Source organism: Rhinopithecus bieti, unplaced genomic scaffold (assembly GCF_001698545.2).
Source record: "Rhinopithecus bieti isolate Rb0 unplaced genomic scaffold, ASM169854v2 scaffold_21155, whole genome shotgun sequence".
NCBI lineage: Eukaryota > Metazoa > Chordata > Mammalia > Primates > Cercopithecidae > Rhinopithecus > Rhinopithecus bieti.
This window is the reverse complement of record NW_016810615.1, coordinates 569,859-585,066: the sequence shown is the minus strand read 5'-3', so window position 1 is coordinate 585,066 and position 15,208 is coordinate 569,859. Positions and strand designations below refer to the sequence as shown.

At 39.7% G+C, this 15,208-nt stretch overlaps 1 protein-coding gene and 1 long non-coding RNA gene across 2 annotated transcripts in view; one reads left to right on the top strand and one right to left on the bottom strand.

Moving 5' to 3' along the window:
• LOC108542484 (uncharacterized) overlaps positions 1-5,242 on the top strand; it is a 9,275-nt gene extending 4,033 nt beyond the window's left edge. The window contains exon 3 of the long non-coding RNA XR_001889291.1: positions 5,062-5,242. This is a non-coding gene — a long non-coding RNA (uncharacterized LOC108542484). The remainder of the gene's footprint in view (positions 1-5,061) is intronic.
• Positions 1-14,811, bottom strand: part of DIAPH3 (diaphanous related formin 3) — a 522,774-nt gene extending 507,963 nt beyond the window's left edge. Inside the window, 1 exon segment of the mRNA XM_017892515.1 lies at positions 14,465-14,811. Coding sequence (XP_017748004.1) covers positions 14,465-14,644 — 180 coding nt within the window. The 5' untranslated portion in view covers positions 14,645-14,811.
• Positions 14,812-15,208: the final 397 nt, after the last annotated feature.

The window sequence follows — 15,208 nt, the reverse complement described above, 5'->3', positions numbered from 1 at the left end:
AAAAAAAAAAAAAAAAAAAAAAAAAAAAAATGGATGACTTCACACTAGAAGCATGCATAAAGTCAAAAGAGAAAAAGAGATTACTTGGAAACACTCATTTTAAAGGGTAGGGAAAGGGTTAACCAAAGATCAGAAGAGAAGAACATGTTAGACCATGGTTTCAAGGAGGGCAAGGTTAGTACAAATACAATGAAGAAGTCATATAGGGTGAGGCTTAAAACAAAAATCAGCACTGGGTTTGGCAGTTAATCTGCCTTGACAACAGAGCAAGACCCTGACTCAAAAAAAAAGCCCACAGCTTTAAGAACTCCACAGCCTGAGTTCTTACAGATTATGCTACATGAACTCCCCAGTAACACTGAAGTATACGTATTGATTCACACCTCTCTTTCCCCATACCAGACTGAATATAAACCTCTTGAAATCAAGGACCAAATTGCATCTACCTGTGTGCTATGCTCAGTATAACTGGCATTCAAAACTTTACTGAATAAATGAAAACAAGTGATTCACAAAAAGTGGCTAAAAAGGAAGAAAGCAGAGCATGGTATTCAGAGAGACAAAGGGTCAAGGGAAAGTTGAAGAGAGGGGTTGTTTGGTTTTCCTTCTGCTTTTTCTTTCACAATGGTAAACATTTCAGCATCATTACAGGATGGAGCGTGTAAAGAGCAAAACTTTCCTGACAGAATGTGGATGGGTCAAAAACAGCAGTAAAGAGATTAACCTTGAACAGGAAAATATATTCCTTGTGTGGATATTGGAGGAGAAACAATGAAGAATGGTTGCAGATATAGACAATTATAGCAAGCTCTAGGAAAACTTTCTCTGAAACAGGTATCAAGGGGCATGCTAAGAGTCAGAAGTAATCATTTCTAAGACCTTAAGTGAATGCTGTGGTATGTTCCCATGTGGGAAACAAGTGGGTGCTTGACACACAGAATATCATTGGAACGACACAAAAGAGCCAGGTGCAGTGGCTCACATCGGCAATCCCAGCACTTTGAGAGGTTGAGGTAGAAGAACTACTTTAACCCAAGAGTTCAAGACAAGCCAGGGCAACATGATGAGACCCTGTCTCTACAAAAAATAAATAAATTAGCTAAGCAGTGCAGCGTGCCTGTGGTCCCAGCTACTCCAGAAGCTGAGGTGGGAGGATGGCTTGAGCCCAAGAGGTGGAAGCTGCAGTGAGCCATGATTGTACCACTGCACGCCAGCCTGGGTAACAGAGTGAGACACTGTCTCAAAAAAAAAAAAGGATATAAAAGAAAATAATAAGCTAACCAGCAGCCCTTGGGGCTGCTCTCCCTATGGAGTAGCCATCTTTTGTTTCTTTACTTCTCTGGTACTTTCTTTCACATTAAAAAAGAAAAAATAATAAATGGCATCATGGCGGGTGGTGGGGGGTACCTTAATTGGTGGTCTAGGACGGAAGGGAGGCTTAGGGAATTTCCTTTTGTACTCCTACATTGTTGGACTTTTTAAGAAGTACAGACGTTGTTTTTCAGTTTATTTATTTTTTAAGACAGGATCCCGCTCTGTTTCCCAGACTGGAGTGCAGTGACACAATCATGGCTCACTGCAACCACAGCTTTCCGCATTCAAGCAATCCTCCCACCTCAGACTCCCAAGCAGCTGGGACTACAGAAATGCACCACCACGCCAGGCTAATTTTTTTGTATTTTTTTGTACAGACGGGGTTTCACCATGTTGCCCAGGCTGGTCTTGAACTCCTGGACTCAAGCAATCCACATACTTAAGCCTCACAAAGTGCTGGGATTATAGACATGAACCACCATGCCCGGCCGCTTTTTCAGTTGAAAAAAACTATTTGAGCAAAAAAGAATCAGGCCCATAGATAAGGTAAAGACAGTGATAAAGGTTTAGCATAAATGCTGTGAGAAATGGAAAAGGAGATGGCCAAAGAGCTAGTTAAAAGCCAGGACCCATCATACCCCATTCCCAGTTAACCTCTCTCTGTGTCAACCCCATCATGTGCAAAATAACAGTAGGGAGAGTGCTCATTTCAAAGCACTGTGTGAGGGATAAGAGATTAAAACACTGCCCAGCCCATTGTACAAGCTGAACAAATGCAGTTATTGTGATGATGATTGTTATCTAGCAGCACTGAGGACACATAGATACCCAATGTCTAAGGGCATCAGTTCACAAAGCTGGGAGTGGTTTCCACCAGGATGCAGGAACCCAGTTCAGCCACAGAAGCCTGCCAGGTTGCTCCAGGTTTGGAGATCTGAGGCAACTGAACAAGGAGGCCAAAGGTTCTATTATTTATTGATATTCTACCTTATGTGAGGTGTGAGGAAGCGAGGAGTTTGAAGGCATCCCAGTTCAAAGGGAGCTCCATGGTTACTTTTGTGGAGTGTGGGTTTAGTGTGGAGCAAATGTCGACAGCAGGAGGCAAACAGAGAAAGAGAGGCAATGTCAAGAGGCTGTAGGTCTACGTGAAACAGAAAGGAAGGGAATATATCCAGGCACCAAACAAACCTCCGGTGTGTGTCCCACTGCAATGAGTGGCTGAGTCCCTGGACACAATGCCAGTGTCCCCCAGGAAAAAAAAAAAAAAATGCTATGAGGAGAAAGGAAGTAGGAAACAAGAAGAGGTTAAAATGTTGTCAATAACTGGGAATTTAACACTACAGTGATGAGATCTTCCCTATTAATAATAGCTGTCACATACTAATTGTGCTGTGTCTAAGCTAACATGTTGAGTTAACATGTGTTAACTAATGCTCACAACAATCTATAAGCATAGAGACTAATTACTTCCATTTTACAGAAGGGAAAACAGAGGCACAAAGGTTGATAATTTGCCCAAGGATATACAGCCATGTCTGAGTCTCTCTCAAGTCTTTTTATCACAGTTTAAGGGTGGGACTTTAGAGCCACAATGCCAGGCCCAAGTTCTTCAATAACCCACATATGTTTCTGGTAGTCTTTACATACCCTTGCCCACCACCACTAGGAACTTTTATAAAAAGAAATGAATAATTAGGGTATATTAATAACATTTAAACAAATTCATCATGAATGGGTTAATGAACCAGGAAATATAAAGTTACAAGAATACTTTGTTTCGATTTTCAATTAGCCAAACATTTAGATTCCTACTGTAAGCACAAGTCTATACCAGGCACCACAGAGAAAGTGACTTCCAAAAGCTTACAAACACATGCATAAAGTAACTAAAAGCAGGTTCAATATAACATAACAATAACAGCAAAACTGTACCCTCAAAAGAGATCGAGTGGAGTTAGAACATGGTTTTAATTTGAGACCGTCATCTTTTATAAAGAAGTGAAATTGTCACATTGAATTTCTCAATGCAGATTATATGCACTCCATTTTTCATGTTCATTTCCCAGGCTGTCAATTTTTTCATTAAAAAAGAATTGTAATTGTCATTATGCAATGAATTCAATCAAACGTTTTAATAAACAAAAACAGTTTAATTCTATAGTAAAGTCCATAACTAATGTCACCAATTTGCAAATCTTTTATTTAAAAACTGAATGTTACAAAGTTTCATTTTATGACACTCAAATAAACAGCCAACCTCAGAAAAAATGCAGAAATTACGGGATAAACTCTCCATATCTTGGGAAGATACTTCATAATAAAATTAACCAAATAAATGCAGCATTATGGATCTCACAATTAATCCACTAAGGGCTTTTACTAAGGGCTTCAAGAAATTCTACATCATAACTCCTTTGAGAGAACTACAGTACTATGAACAGGTATTCAGTCATCTTCAACTCAAGAGAGTGTGTACTGAAGACCACAGCTGCTTGGTTATATCTCAAATTCCTCAGCACACAGAATGAACTCACATTTGATACATTAATTGATAGTCTCCTCCTTCCTTTCCAATATTTAAGATCTGCCATGATCCTCAAAGATGGAGAGATCAGAAAGCTATGGAGTATTAATTCCATTCACAGATTTACTTTTAGGGAAAGATACATATATCTATCTAGCTACCTAGCTATCTATATATATATATTTGGATTGTAGATGTAAATGTGTTTTAGTTTTATAGCTGTAAAAAGTGATAGGCACAAAGAGTCATACTTAGTTTTATATCTGTACATATATTAGCAAAATATATATACACACATATATGTGTATATATGTGTATATGTATATATGTGCATATATATGTGTGTGTGTGTATATATATAAATTGGAACCCTAAAAAATCAAAATTGAATTTAAAAAAAAAGCCCTATAAACCCAGGAAATGAAGAGTAAAGATTAAAAGGAGATAAAGATAGGAAGGGAGAAAATGAACATTTCAATGGAATTTATGATATTTCATTTTTTTAAGCTTATTGGTGAGTATACAGTGTTTTACACCTCTTTTGTATGACACATACATAAAATATATTTTTTAAAAATTGCAAGTTTCTTGTTTACCCAAAAAAACTATTAGAAGCAAACTGTTTTGAAACACATTGTATACATCCTTCACTACTGATAAATACTTACTAATCACTTTTATCTCATCACTAAACAAAGGACTAAGGTGAAAAACATTTGCCTGGTTCAGGTACACATCTAATTTCTTGACTCAAGTCATCTCTGGGTACCCCAAACTGGTCTACAGAGGACTTCCACAAATTCTACTTAAGTCTTACGTTTTTCAAGATCATCTTAAACATTAGAACTAAAGTAAGCATATTCTGGACATTGTAAATGACCCACTCTATAACCGTGTTCTGTCAGGAACTTTTGGTTTTACTTTTGTAAATACTTTTGTATTTACTACCAATATGGTACCCAATGAGGGCCAAGCAACATCATGACACAACAGATTTTCACAAGCTCTTCCACTTAGGAAGAATTCAGTTCCAAAAGCCTATGTATAATTCCAAAATCACCCTATTCTGGGAACTATGCACCCACAGGTATGGAAAATTAGATTTCAAGAGAAAAATGAATATAGAAGCGGGTAGTATAAGAGTTTTGATTTTTTCTGCTGCTTCAACAGTTTCATAACATTTACTAAAAAATTTTATATATGGCTATTTTCTTTTAAAACAGGTGTATAACAGTTCACAACTTCATCTACAGCCTCAAGCCAAGAACTATGAAAAAGATAATAGGCCTCTGATGACAGGCCCCTACTAACAGTGTAAGGCTATCTGTGAACTCCTCAGTCTACACATATCTTCCTCAGCCTCTGGGATTCCATTTCCACCCAAGAATCAAATTGATAGAAAGAAAAACAGCAAAATATACACATATTTTTCCACTATTAAATCCAATAATGATGACTTAATTTCAGCAAAACATCATCAATCGCATTAAATTAATGTTGCCGTTAATTTGAATTTTATGGGTTTTATAGTTTTGTTTTGGATTGTAGATGTAAATCTGTTTTAGTTTTATAGCTGTAAAAAGTGATAGGCATAAAGAGTTATACTTAGTTTTTTATCTGTACATATATTAGTAACATTATTTTTATTATCATTCAAGTCCACATTGGAGTATCACAAGAATTTTTTTTCCTAAGTTTGAAGTTGTCTCCTTTATAGGGTTTTTTGTAAGTTACATTTGTACCCCAAGTTTCATCATCATATTACCCCCATTTTAGAAATAAACAGGCCCCTAAGAAAGCTTCAGAAACTTGCTCTGACCATTCAGCCATCAGATCAGAAGTCTGCATCAATCCAAATGTCACCTGGTATGCCAGGATAAGAACTAAGAACAGAATGCCTCTGCCTCTACCACACCAAAAGGAAAAAGCCTGGTTCAATTAAGTTTTCCAGTATTAGAAAGCTATTCAAATATCCAATGTATTCCTAATGCCCTAAGGTATAGGCAAAAATTGTACTATGATTACTGTTACTACTAATGATAACAAAAACAACAATCCTGTAAATGGTAAATATTTACATAGAGGTCACAATGAGCCAGGTACTATTCCAGGCCCAAAACATAACTTTTAATCTTCATGACAACCCCATGTTACACATGAGAAAGGGGAGGCACAAAGAAAGGTTAAGTAATTGCTCAGTTCACACAGCTAATAAGTGATATTGCTGGGATTCAACCCCTGAGAGTGGTTCAAGTCACTGCTCATAAATGTTACTCATAATGCTTCTTCTACAAAAAACTGTAAGAAAAGATAGCAGTGGGTCTTTTGAGGAATAAAATCTATGGTAAGCATTTCCAAATAGTTTTCACTAAGTAACTAGTAACATGAATGTTTCAGGACCAAAGCTTATTTAAACTCTTAAATTCTCCCCTAAGTTAATAAAGACTATTCAATTTGCTATTTGAGAAAAATTACTCCCAATGGTAAGGTATTTCAATGCCATCCTGCTGCTACTGAGAGAAAAGTTACCTTTGTAGATCCTGTTCAAAGAAAGCCTATGCTTTGATCCTGAATATCCCATGAAGTAAAAGGTTATGCTTAATCTATATTTTATAAATCTAAAAGTCAAATTAGTTTCTGAGATAAACAAGCAAGAGTGTAAGGATAAGCATATTCTTTAGCATTCATTTGATTCCTAGTTTAGAGGATACTACGTGCTGAGTTAAAGACAATTACATTAGTGTAATACGTAGCAGTTTTTTCCTGTATTATTCTGCAAGCATAAACAAGTTATACACATGCTAATTTACATTCTATATAAAAAGCCAATTTTAAATCCAATTTATAAGGCAATAAATATATAAAGATTCTAGGACACAGCAATAAAGTTATATCATAAAGTAGAGTTAATTCAAGACAACAATAATGAAAGCATGACAAATTTAAGCATTCCACCAACTGCACAAAGGTGTTTCAGGTAACATCTGTTCAGAAGCAATTGCTACAAGATAGACTAGATGAGATGCAAGGTTTCACCATGTAATAAATGTATGTCAGTTTGCTTGCTTCATAATTAAAGACATGAGTCTTTGAAAAAAGCAATTAAGCCTTGCTCTAAATCTGAGAATCATCTCTATCCCTACCCCTACCCCTTTTTACCCTCAAAGAAAAGACCCAGAGTGGTCCAGGAGTATTAAATACCATATGTTATCTACTTTCAGCAACTAAATATATCCCCCAAAAAGCCACTTAACATATATGGTTTCTTTTGATAAATCATTTATTTTAAAAAAAAAAAAACAGGGTTTTTCTGTTTTATTAAGAAGCATAGAAAGGAAAGAAAGGCTGGTATAATTGAGAGCAATTTCTTAGAGGAGCAGCCTGAATAAAATGATTTTACCTCCTTCTGAAGGTTACAATGTCTGGTGTACGTTAGGTAGAATTCTGACATGAATAAAATGTAGGTGCCTAAAGCTTTCAACTAAAAACAGTATCTAAATTCTTGACGGTTTAACCCTAGGACAACTGAGAGCATCACTTAAGCTGAGAATTCAATGAAGGAACAAGTTCAAAAAACCAAAAAGAGCATTCAGAAATCACCTCTATCTTTTCCCAGCTTTATAGAAACTATAAATATCATAGAGTAGACAAAACATGAACGGAGGTTTTGGTTGTTACTCCAGTTACGGTTTATTTGGCTTTTGTAATTTGGTTATCTTCTGCCCTCCCAAATTACAAACCCTCTGAAATAAAGTGAAAGGAGAGATTTAAATGAATCTGATGGTCCTCCTTGTAACTATACCTAGCTTCGTTTCCTATGGCAGGTGTTAACACATTACCACAAATTGGCAGCTTAAAACAACAGAAATTCATTCTCTCAGTTCGAGAGGCCAGAAGTCCCAAATCAGTTTCACTGCACCAAAATGAAGGTGGGCTGCTCTCCTTCTAGAAGTTCTAGGGGAGTAGCATTCCTTGACTCTTCCAGTTTCAGATGGCTGCATTACCAATCTCTGCCTCTGCAGTCACAACACCTTCTCCTCTTCTGTGGTCAAATAACAATATATGTGTTTGCATTTAGGGGCCACTGTGATAATCCAGAATAATCTCCTCATTTTAAAATCCTTAATCATCTGTGTAAAGTCCTTTAAAAAAGAAAACAGGAGAAAAGGCATACAGAGGTATTATGTGCCAATGTGGCAAGTGTGGAGTCATACAAAGTATGAAACTCAAAGAAGGGCCAGATGGCTAAAGCTTAAATACCCTCTTCATAGGGAAGAGGGAAGTGGGGGATCTAAGGCAATTTACAGGATGAGTAAATAATCTTTAGGGGGGATGAATGGGCCCAAAGAAGAGACAACAGTCTAAGACAAAGTTTGTCTGGGCTCGGTGTGGTGTCAACTCTAGTCTTCCTTCCTTCAGGATGCATCTATTTGAGTTGAGATGTCTGAGAAAGGGATTCACAACAGTTGAGTATCTTCTGGAGGATACAACCTTTAGGTAGATAGGGGAACTTCAGAGAAGACCCTTTCTTGCATTTCCGGCTCCCCAGGTTCTCTCGATTTGAAGTCCAGAGTGGCATATTTGGGGGTATAATTTTCTGAGCCCTAACAATGCTTTCTTTCTCATATTAGTATCATAAGCTCCAAACAGAAGTTGCTTGAATAAGTGCATTTTCTTTTTCTACCAGTACAAGATGTCTGCTGGCAGGTAAGTTCCTAGGTTAACCTAACCTATAGTGGCTCAGAGACCCAAATCCTTCCTATATATTTTGTGTGTGTGTGTGTGTTGTTTTGTTTTGTTTTGAGACAGAGTCATCTCACTCTGTCACCCAGGCTGGAGTGCAGTGGCGCAATCTCGTCTTACTGCAACGTTTGCCTCCCAGATTCAAGCAATTCTCCTGCCTCGGCCTCCCGAATAGGTGGGATTATAGGCCCCCACCACCATGCCTGACTAATTTTGGTATTTTTAGTAGAGATGGGGTTTCACTATGTTGGCCAGGCTGGCATCGAATTCCTGGCCTCAAGTGATCCACCTGCCTTGGCCTCCCAAAGTGCTGGGATTACAGGCATGTGCCACCATACCCAGTCCCTTCCTATATTCTTGCTCTGCCATATGTAGCACAGCACATATGTCCTCAGCTAACTATCCTCATGACCAGAAGAAGACTATGGCAAAATAAGCATCACATCCTGACTACGGCCAAAGGCAAAAAAAAATGGGCTATTGCTTCTTGTTAGCCTTTTCTTTTAGGTGTTGTATTTTCAATGCTAGAATTTCCACTGTGGTCTTTTTAAAGTTTCTGTTTCTCTGTTGAGTTTTCCTATCTTTTCATTCATTGTGAGCATATTTCATTTATATTCTTAAATATGGTTATACAACTGCTTTAAAATCCTTATCTATTAATGTTTACAACTGAGTTATCTTGAGGTTGGTCTCCACTGATTCCTTTTTCTTGTTTGTGTGGATCACATTTTCCTGTTTTTTCCTAATGTCAAGTACCTTTGCACTGTATCCTGAACATTGTGAATGTATGGTGTTGGGACTCTGAATTCCTTCTATTCTTCTGAGAAGTATTGCTTTTTGTGTTTGTTTTAGCAGGCAGTTAACTTGGCTGAACTCTCAAACTGCACATACTGTCCCATCTGCTGGATGGGACCTGAAATCTTAGTTCAGATATGTTAGCCCTACCTGTGCTGCTTGGAGTCTGTCCCACACATATGGGGTTCAGAAATTTGAGGAGTCTACACACAGAATCTGGGGCTACCCATTTGTGGCTCTTCTCCTTTCCAGGACTTCCTCCTCATTTATCAGCTATATGGTCACCAGAACTCTGCCCTCTGTTTTTTTATGCCAGTACAACTGTGGGCTTATATTCTAGTTTTAACCACCCATCATGACCCTGATTAGGGGCTTCCCTTATGCAAAAAGCTGCAAAAAATGACAAACTTATCCAGTGCTAGTCCGTTCTTCAAGTATTGACTCCAATAGCCATGTCTTTTGATCACTCTCCAGTGTTTTAATAGTTGCTTTTTATAATTTTGTCATGTGAGAGGTCTGTGGTCCAATGAGAGCCACTCAGCCAATACTGGATGCAAAATTTTTGCTAGTCCCTTTTTACAGAGCAAAGACGTCTTTCTCAGAATTCCCCAGCAGATTTCTCCTCTAGCTTACTGGCTAGAATGGTTTTCATCTGCTCTTTGTTAATCCCCTTTGTTCTGGGGCCTGCATGCCTTGAAGGATTTGGCTGCCACACACTGGCTGGTATACATTAATGAGTTGGGTTACAGTTTATTCATTAAGCTTGTGAGCTAAGTTCATGTGTATCCACCTCAGACATAGATTCAATCTCCATGTGCTGACCCTATCACTGTCCAAGGCACCAGATGTCCAGATGTGTGGAACTTTGGGGCTGCCTCCTGGTGGAGTTCAACAGGCCCAGGACAGTGATGAAGGCAGGCGCAGTGGCTCACGCCCGTAATCCCAGCACTTTGGGAGGCTGAAGCAGGTGGATCACTTGAGGTCGGGAGTTCAAGACCAGCCTGGCCAACATGGTGAAGCCCCTTCTCTACTAAAAACACAAAACTAGCCGGGCATGGTGACGCATGCCTGTAATCCTAGTTACTAGAAGGCTGAGGCAGGAGAATCGCTTGAATCCAGGAGGTGGAGGTTGCAATGAGCCAAGATTGTGCCACTGCACTCCCGTCTGGGCGAGACTCCATCTCAAAAAAAAAAAGGAATGTATACTCTGAAGCCAGCATGCCTAGGTTCAAATCTCAGCCTCATGAACTGGCAGCTGTGTGATTTTAGGCAGCTTAATCTCTGTATACCTTGGTTTACTCCTATAGCAAACAAGGTTAATAATACTACCTACCTCACAAGGTTCTTCTAAGAATTAAAGGAGTTTTTAATTATAACATACCTAGAACAGTGCTTGGCTCACTCAGAAAAGTTAACTGGTAAATATACAGAAATTAAAGGACAAGATGAAAAATCTCAAAACCTGCCAGGCGCAGTGGCTCACACCTGTAGTCCCAGCACTTTGGGAGGCCAAGGCCGGCGGATCACGAAGTCAGGAGATCGAGACCATCCTGGCTAACACGGTGAAACCCCGTCTCTACTAAACATACAAAAAAAAAAAATTAGCCGGGCGTGGTAGCGGGCGCCCGTAGTCCCAGCTACTCGGGAGGCTACTCGAGAGGCTGAGGCAGGAGAATGGCGTGAACCGGCGAGGCGGAGCTTGCAGTGAGCCAAGATCGCTCCACTGCACTCCAACCTAGGGAACAGAGCGAGACTCCGTCTCAAAAAAAAAAAAAAAAAAAAAAAGAAAAGAAAAGAAAATCTCAAAACCAAAACTGAAAGTACTACAATGACATAATCAATCAATAATTACCAATCTATTCGATGGAAACGATTAGATGATTTAAACTGAAGTCTGTAAGAACTTTTAGAGGACTCTCTTAATTAAAACCAATTCCTTCATCAACTTGGACCACCAATTTACAGGCTCCCTTTGACTGGACTGACCTACATCCTGGAGATGGACACTTCTCCTAGAAGCCACATGTCCTGCTCTGCCACCACTACCTGTGTGTTGCTAAGAGCAATGAGAAACAGGTATTACTGAAAGGCTTTCCACAATCTATAGGACCACTGTTCTGTTCTACAAAGAATATAGGCCTCGGGTCCAGGTATTAAGAGGGTGGCCTAGGGCAGGTTCCAAGTTTAATTCCTATGGAATTTTATCTGCTTTCACAAAGTCTCCACCCAGATACTTGCCCTGTCCTCTCAGCCTCCTCCATCTCTCTTCTATGCCCCAGTAGCTATCCCTACCATCTCAATGCTCACGGCTTAAGATATTTTCAAATGAGACCATGTTGGTTAATTCACAAGCAGCCCAAAGTCAATCGATTCATGGCACAGCCAAAGTATCATACAATTACAATAGACTAATTTCTACTATTTATACTTATCTATGGGAACAGATATCTATGCTACAAACTCTTTTACCCAACTCGCAAGTGACGTGAAGCCCGCAACTATACATTTAGTAGAAAACAGGAATTTGTTTGCCTACTTTATCAGGACTCAAAGTAAGATTTCAGCGAGTACCAGAGCTCCTGCTTTCTTACACTAAGACAGAAGGGAGTGACCAGTTTACCACTCCATTCCACTACTTGCTTGCTGCTTTGCAGAAGTGTGCAAAACACTAGCCACCTAAATTATTCCTATCCATCATATCACCAACCTATATTACTTGTTCCAATCAAAAGTAGCTGTCCCAGGATCGGATAATGACTGGGTGACCTGAAAAGATTTATGATAACGTCAATTCATCCAATCAAGAAAAAGCCAAGAACTGACATGAGATCTGCAAGAACAGTGACTGACTTGACACCTGCAAGTACAATTGCTTTCTGAGGCATTGCTGGGACTTTTGATGGTCTCAAAGATCCCTCTCCATCCAAAAAACAAGAGTTCCTGGTATGCAATCCAGAGCAGTGAAAGGTAGGCAAACTGGGAAGAGCTGCTCAGGAAGCAGCCTTGAGACTGGGATACTGAGCTTTAGGACAGGAACAGAGTAGAGTTGTGCCTGGAACTTCTGTCCATCTTAAGATTTCCAGTTCAACAGGAAGGTGGTCCAAAATCAGTAGCATGCCCAGGCTCCTGGCAGACAAACTCAAACTCTCTCCAAAGAAAAGCATCTCTGGAATCTTAAGGGTGAAGATAAAGCAATGAGCTTACAAAGATAAAGAAGCACACGAAAGAGAGCAAGGCATCATGAATTTGAGTCAATGTAGACTGCCCAGATTGCAAATAGCAGAACTGTCAAATAAAGAAGAAGAACAACCAAATAGGAAATGTCTAAAGAAATAAATGAATAAGAAACAAAAGACTATCAAGAATGCCCAGGCAGATTTGAAAAATAAGCAAATGGAACTTATTAAAATAAAAAATAATTGCTAAAATCAAATATTCAGAAAAGCAGCAGATTAGACATAGCTGATAACAAAATTAATGAACTGGAAGATACAACTAAAGAAGTTACCATATAAGCAAAAATCTAAATTAGCTTCAAAGAAGAGTCCAAATTACTTCTGAATTAATTGGAAGTCATGATTCAAATCAGACTCCCGCCCCAAAACACAGTGTTTTAGATGTGTTTTTTACCTTTACAGCTTAAGAGTGCCATCTTTTAGATGTCATTTCATCTTTATGAGAACCCTTTTAACAAATGGCATGCTGAGATGGTCAATGTGACATACATAAGAATGAAAAACAGCACAGAGACTGGAAACCAAATGATCAAATCCTTCAATGAAACTTAACATAAATATTAATTTAGATCCTGTTTTCATGACCTCCTTGCTGGGAATGAGTCACAGAAAATAACACTTTGTATTCTGGACCACAGAAGTTAAAACAAAATAAAATATGATTATTAACCCAGAGAGTAGACTATAAAAGGAAGAAAAGTCATTGCCTTAGAGGATTCTTCTCACATGAGGCAAAAATCTTTCATTGGGAAGTTAACTCTGTCCTATTCATTCTTCAGATCTGTCAAGATAATGATCAAGTTCATATCTGATCCTTCTGCAAAATGTCACTATTCCTATGACCATTTTGATACTTAATTTGGCATAACTAATCTATGCTGTTCCTCATTTTCAGTATTCTGATATATCTCATGTATCAGAATATGGGCTCTCAGTCTTATTCAACTATTATTTTTAACTAAATGTTATAGTTAGCAACTGGTTCACAAACCATTATTCTCTTAATTTGCGAATCATGAATTAAATTTCTCACAATTTTTACTTGCCCAAATAAGACAAATACTGTACTATCACACACACACACACACACACACACACATAGTTTTTCCATATTCCTAAGGAAAATGGTGGAGTGGTAAATGTGAAATTTCAATTCTGTTGGACTCATCCCAAATCTATCAATCCTCTATGTGATTTATTTACACACACATACCCCAAAATAATCATCACTGCCTATACTTTCACTAATTGACACCAACGAAAAGACAAGGTGCTAATCATGACACTTTCCTTAAGTGTTAAAGACAAGCAAAACAGAATAGCAAGTTTCAAATATTTAGAATTCTTTCCAAGCTAAGCAAAACATTCTTTAGTAGTGACCACATCACCCGCCAAGTTTTAAAACGAGCTGTTTCAACTTGGAAAATTATACTCACCTTAAAAGTTCTTATACGTAATTAAAAGTTCTTATTAGATTAAAATAATAAGCAGAAAAAAAAAAAATGCTGTGACCTAAAAGTTCACTTTGATACATCTTATACCTTCTTACACTAGGGAAGAAGGGAGAAGTTCGACTTAAAAAATGCATTGTCCACCTAGATGACGTCAACGCATTTATACATTTGAACTGCTTTTCACATCAGCCCTAAGAAATTTGGGGGCAACACAAAGATCTGGGCATTTGTCACAGGATCCAGCTACAACTAGACCCGGTCGTTGTCAATCTATGATGATTGGCACCTCGGGATCTCTAGAATAAAATTTGGTCCCCAAATTCTTGTGGGCCCACTGTCGGCAGTCAGCCCTACGGCGGGGCGGGAGCGGCCCCACCCTAGCTCCAGGCGATACTTACAAATTTGGGGCGCTTCTCCCCAGGCTCCTCGGGGCCACCGGGCGGCGGAGGGTGTTGGGGGCCCTTCCTGCGCGGCATCTTGCTTTCCCGGCAGCCGCGGAGTGAGGCTGAGGAAGGGTAGGGAGTCCCAGCGGCTGAGCCTTGGGTAGGGTGGTGCAGCCGCGGCCGGTGCCGTTCCATCTTTCCCCGCAGCTCCGGAGCTCAGCAAGCTGCAGCGGGGAGCTGAGGGATCGGCAACGGGTTTGTCTCCCGGGGTCCGCCACCCAGTCAGCAAAGCCTAGCCCAACCGCTGAAGTCGGGGCCGCAGCCAACACAACTGAAAACTCCCGCCACCCGTGTTGGCCCGGACTGGCCAATCCCGCGCCGCCGAATCAATGACACGCTGAGGTACCGCCCCTTCCGGGCCTCGCGAAACATGATTGGCCATGCCGCCTGTCAATGCCGCCGCTCAACCCTTCTGGCGGTCCAGGCCGCTCACCTTAAGGGCATAGAGTGGCGTCAGATTTGGAGAAGGGCCGGGGACCATGGAGGAAGTCATCGGCCTGGATTTCTTTGGATTTGGAAATAGGGTTCCAGCAGAACTGGAAGGCGGGCGAAACAGACCCTGCGCCACCATTTGAGCAGCGCTGGAATATAAAACCATCTGCTAGCCCTCTCCTTGCACGTCTGGGGCTGGAAAAAGTAGTTCTGGGACTGGGTACGGTGCTGGAAGGGGTACTAGGCAGGACAAAACGACGGGGCCCA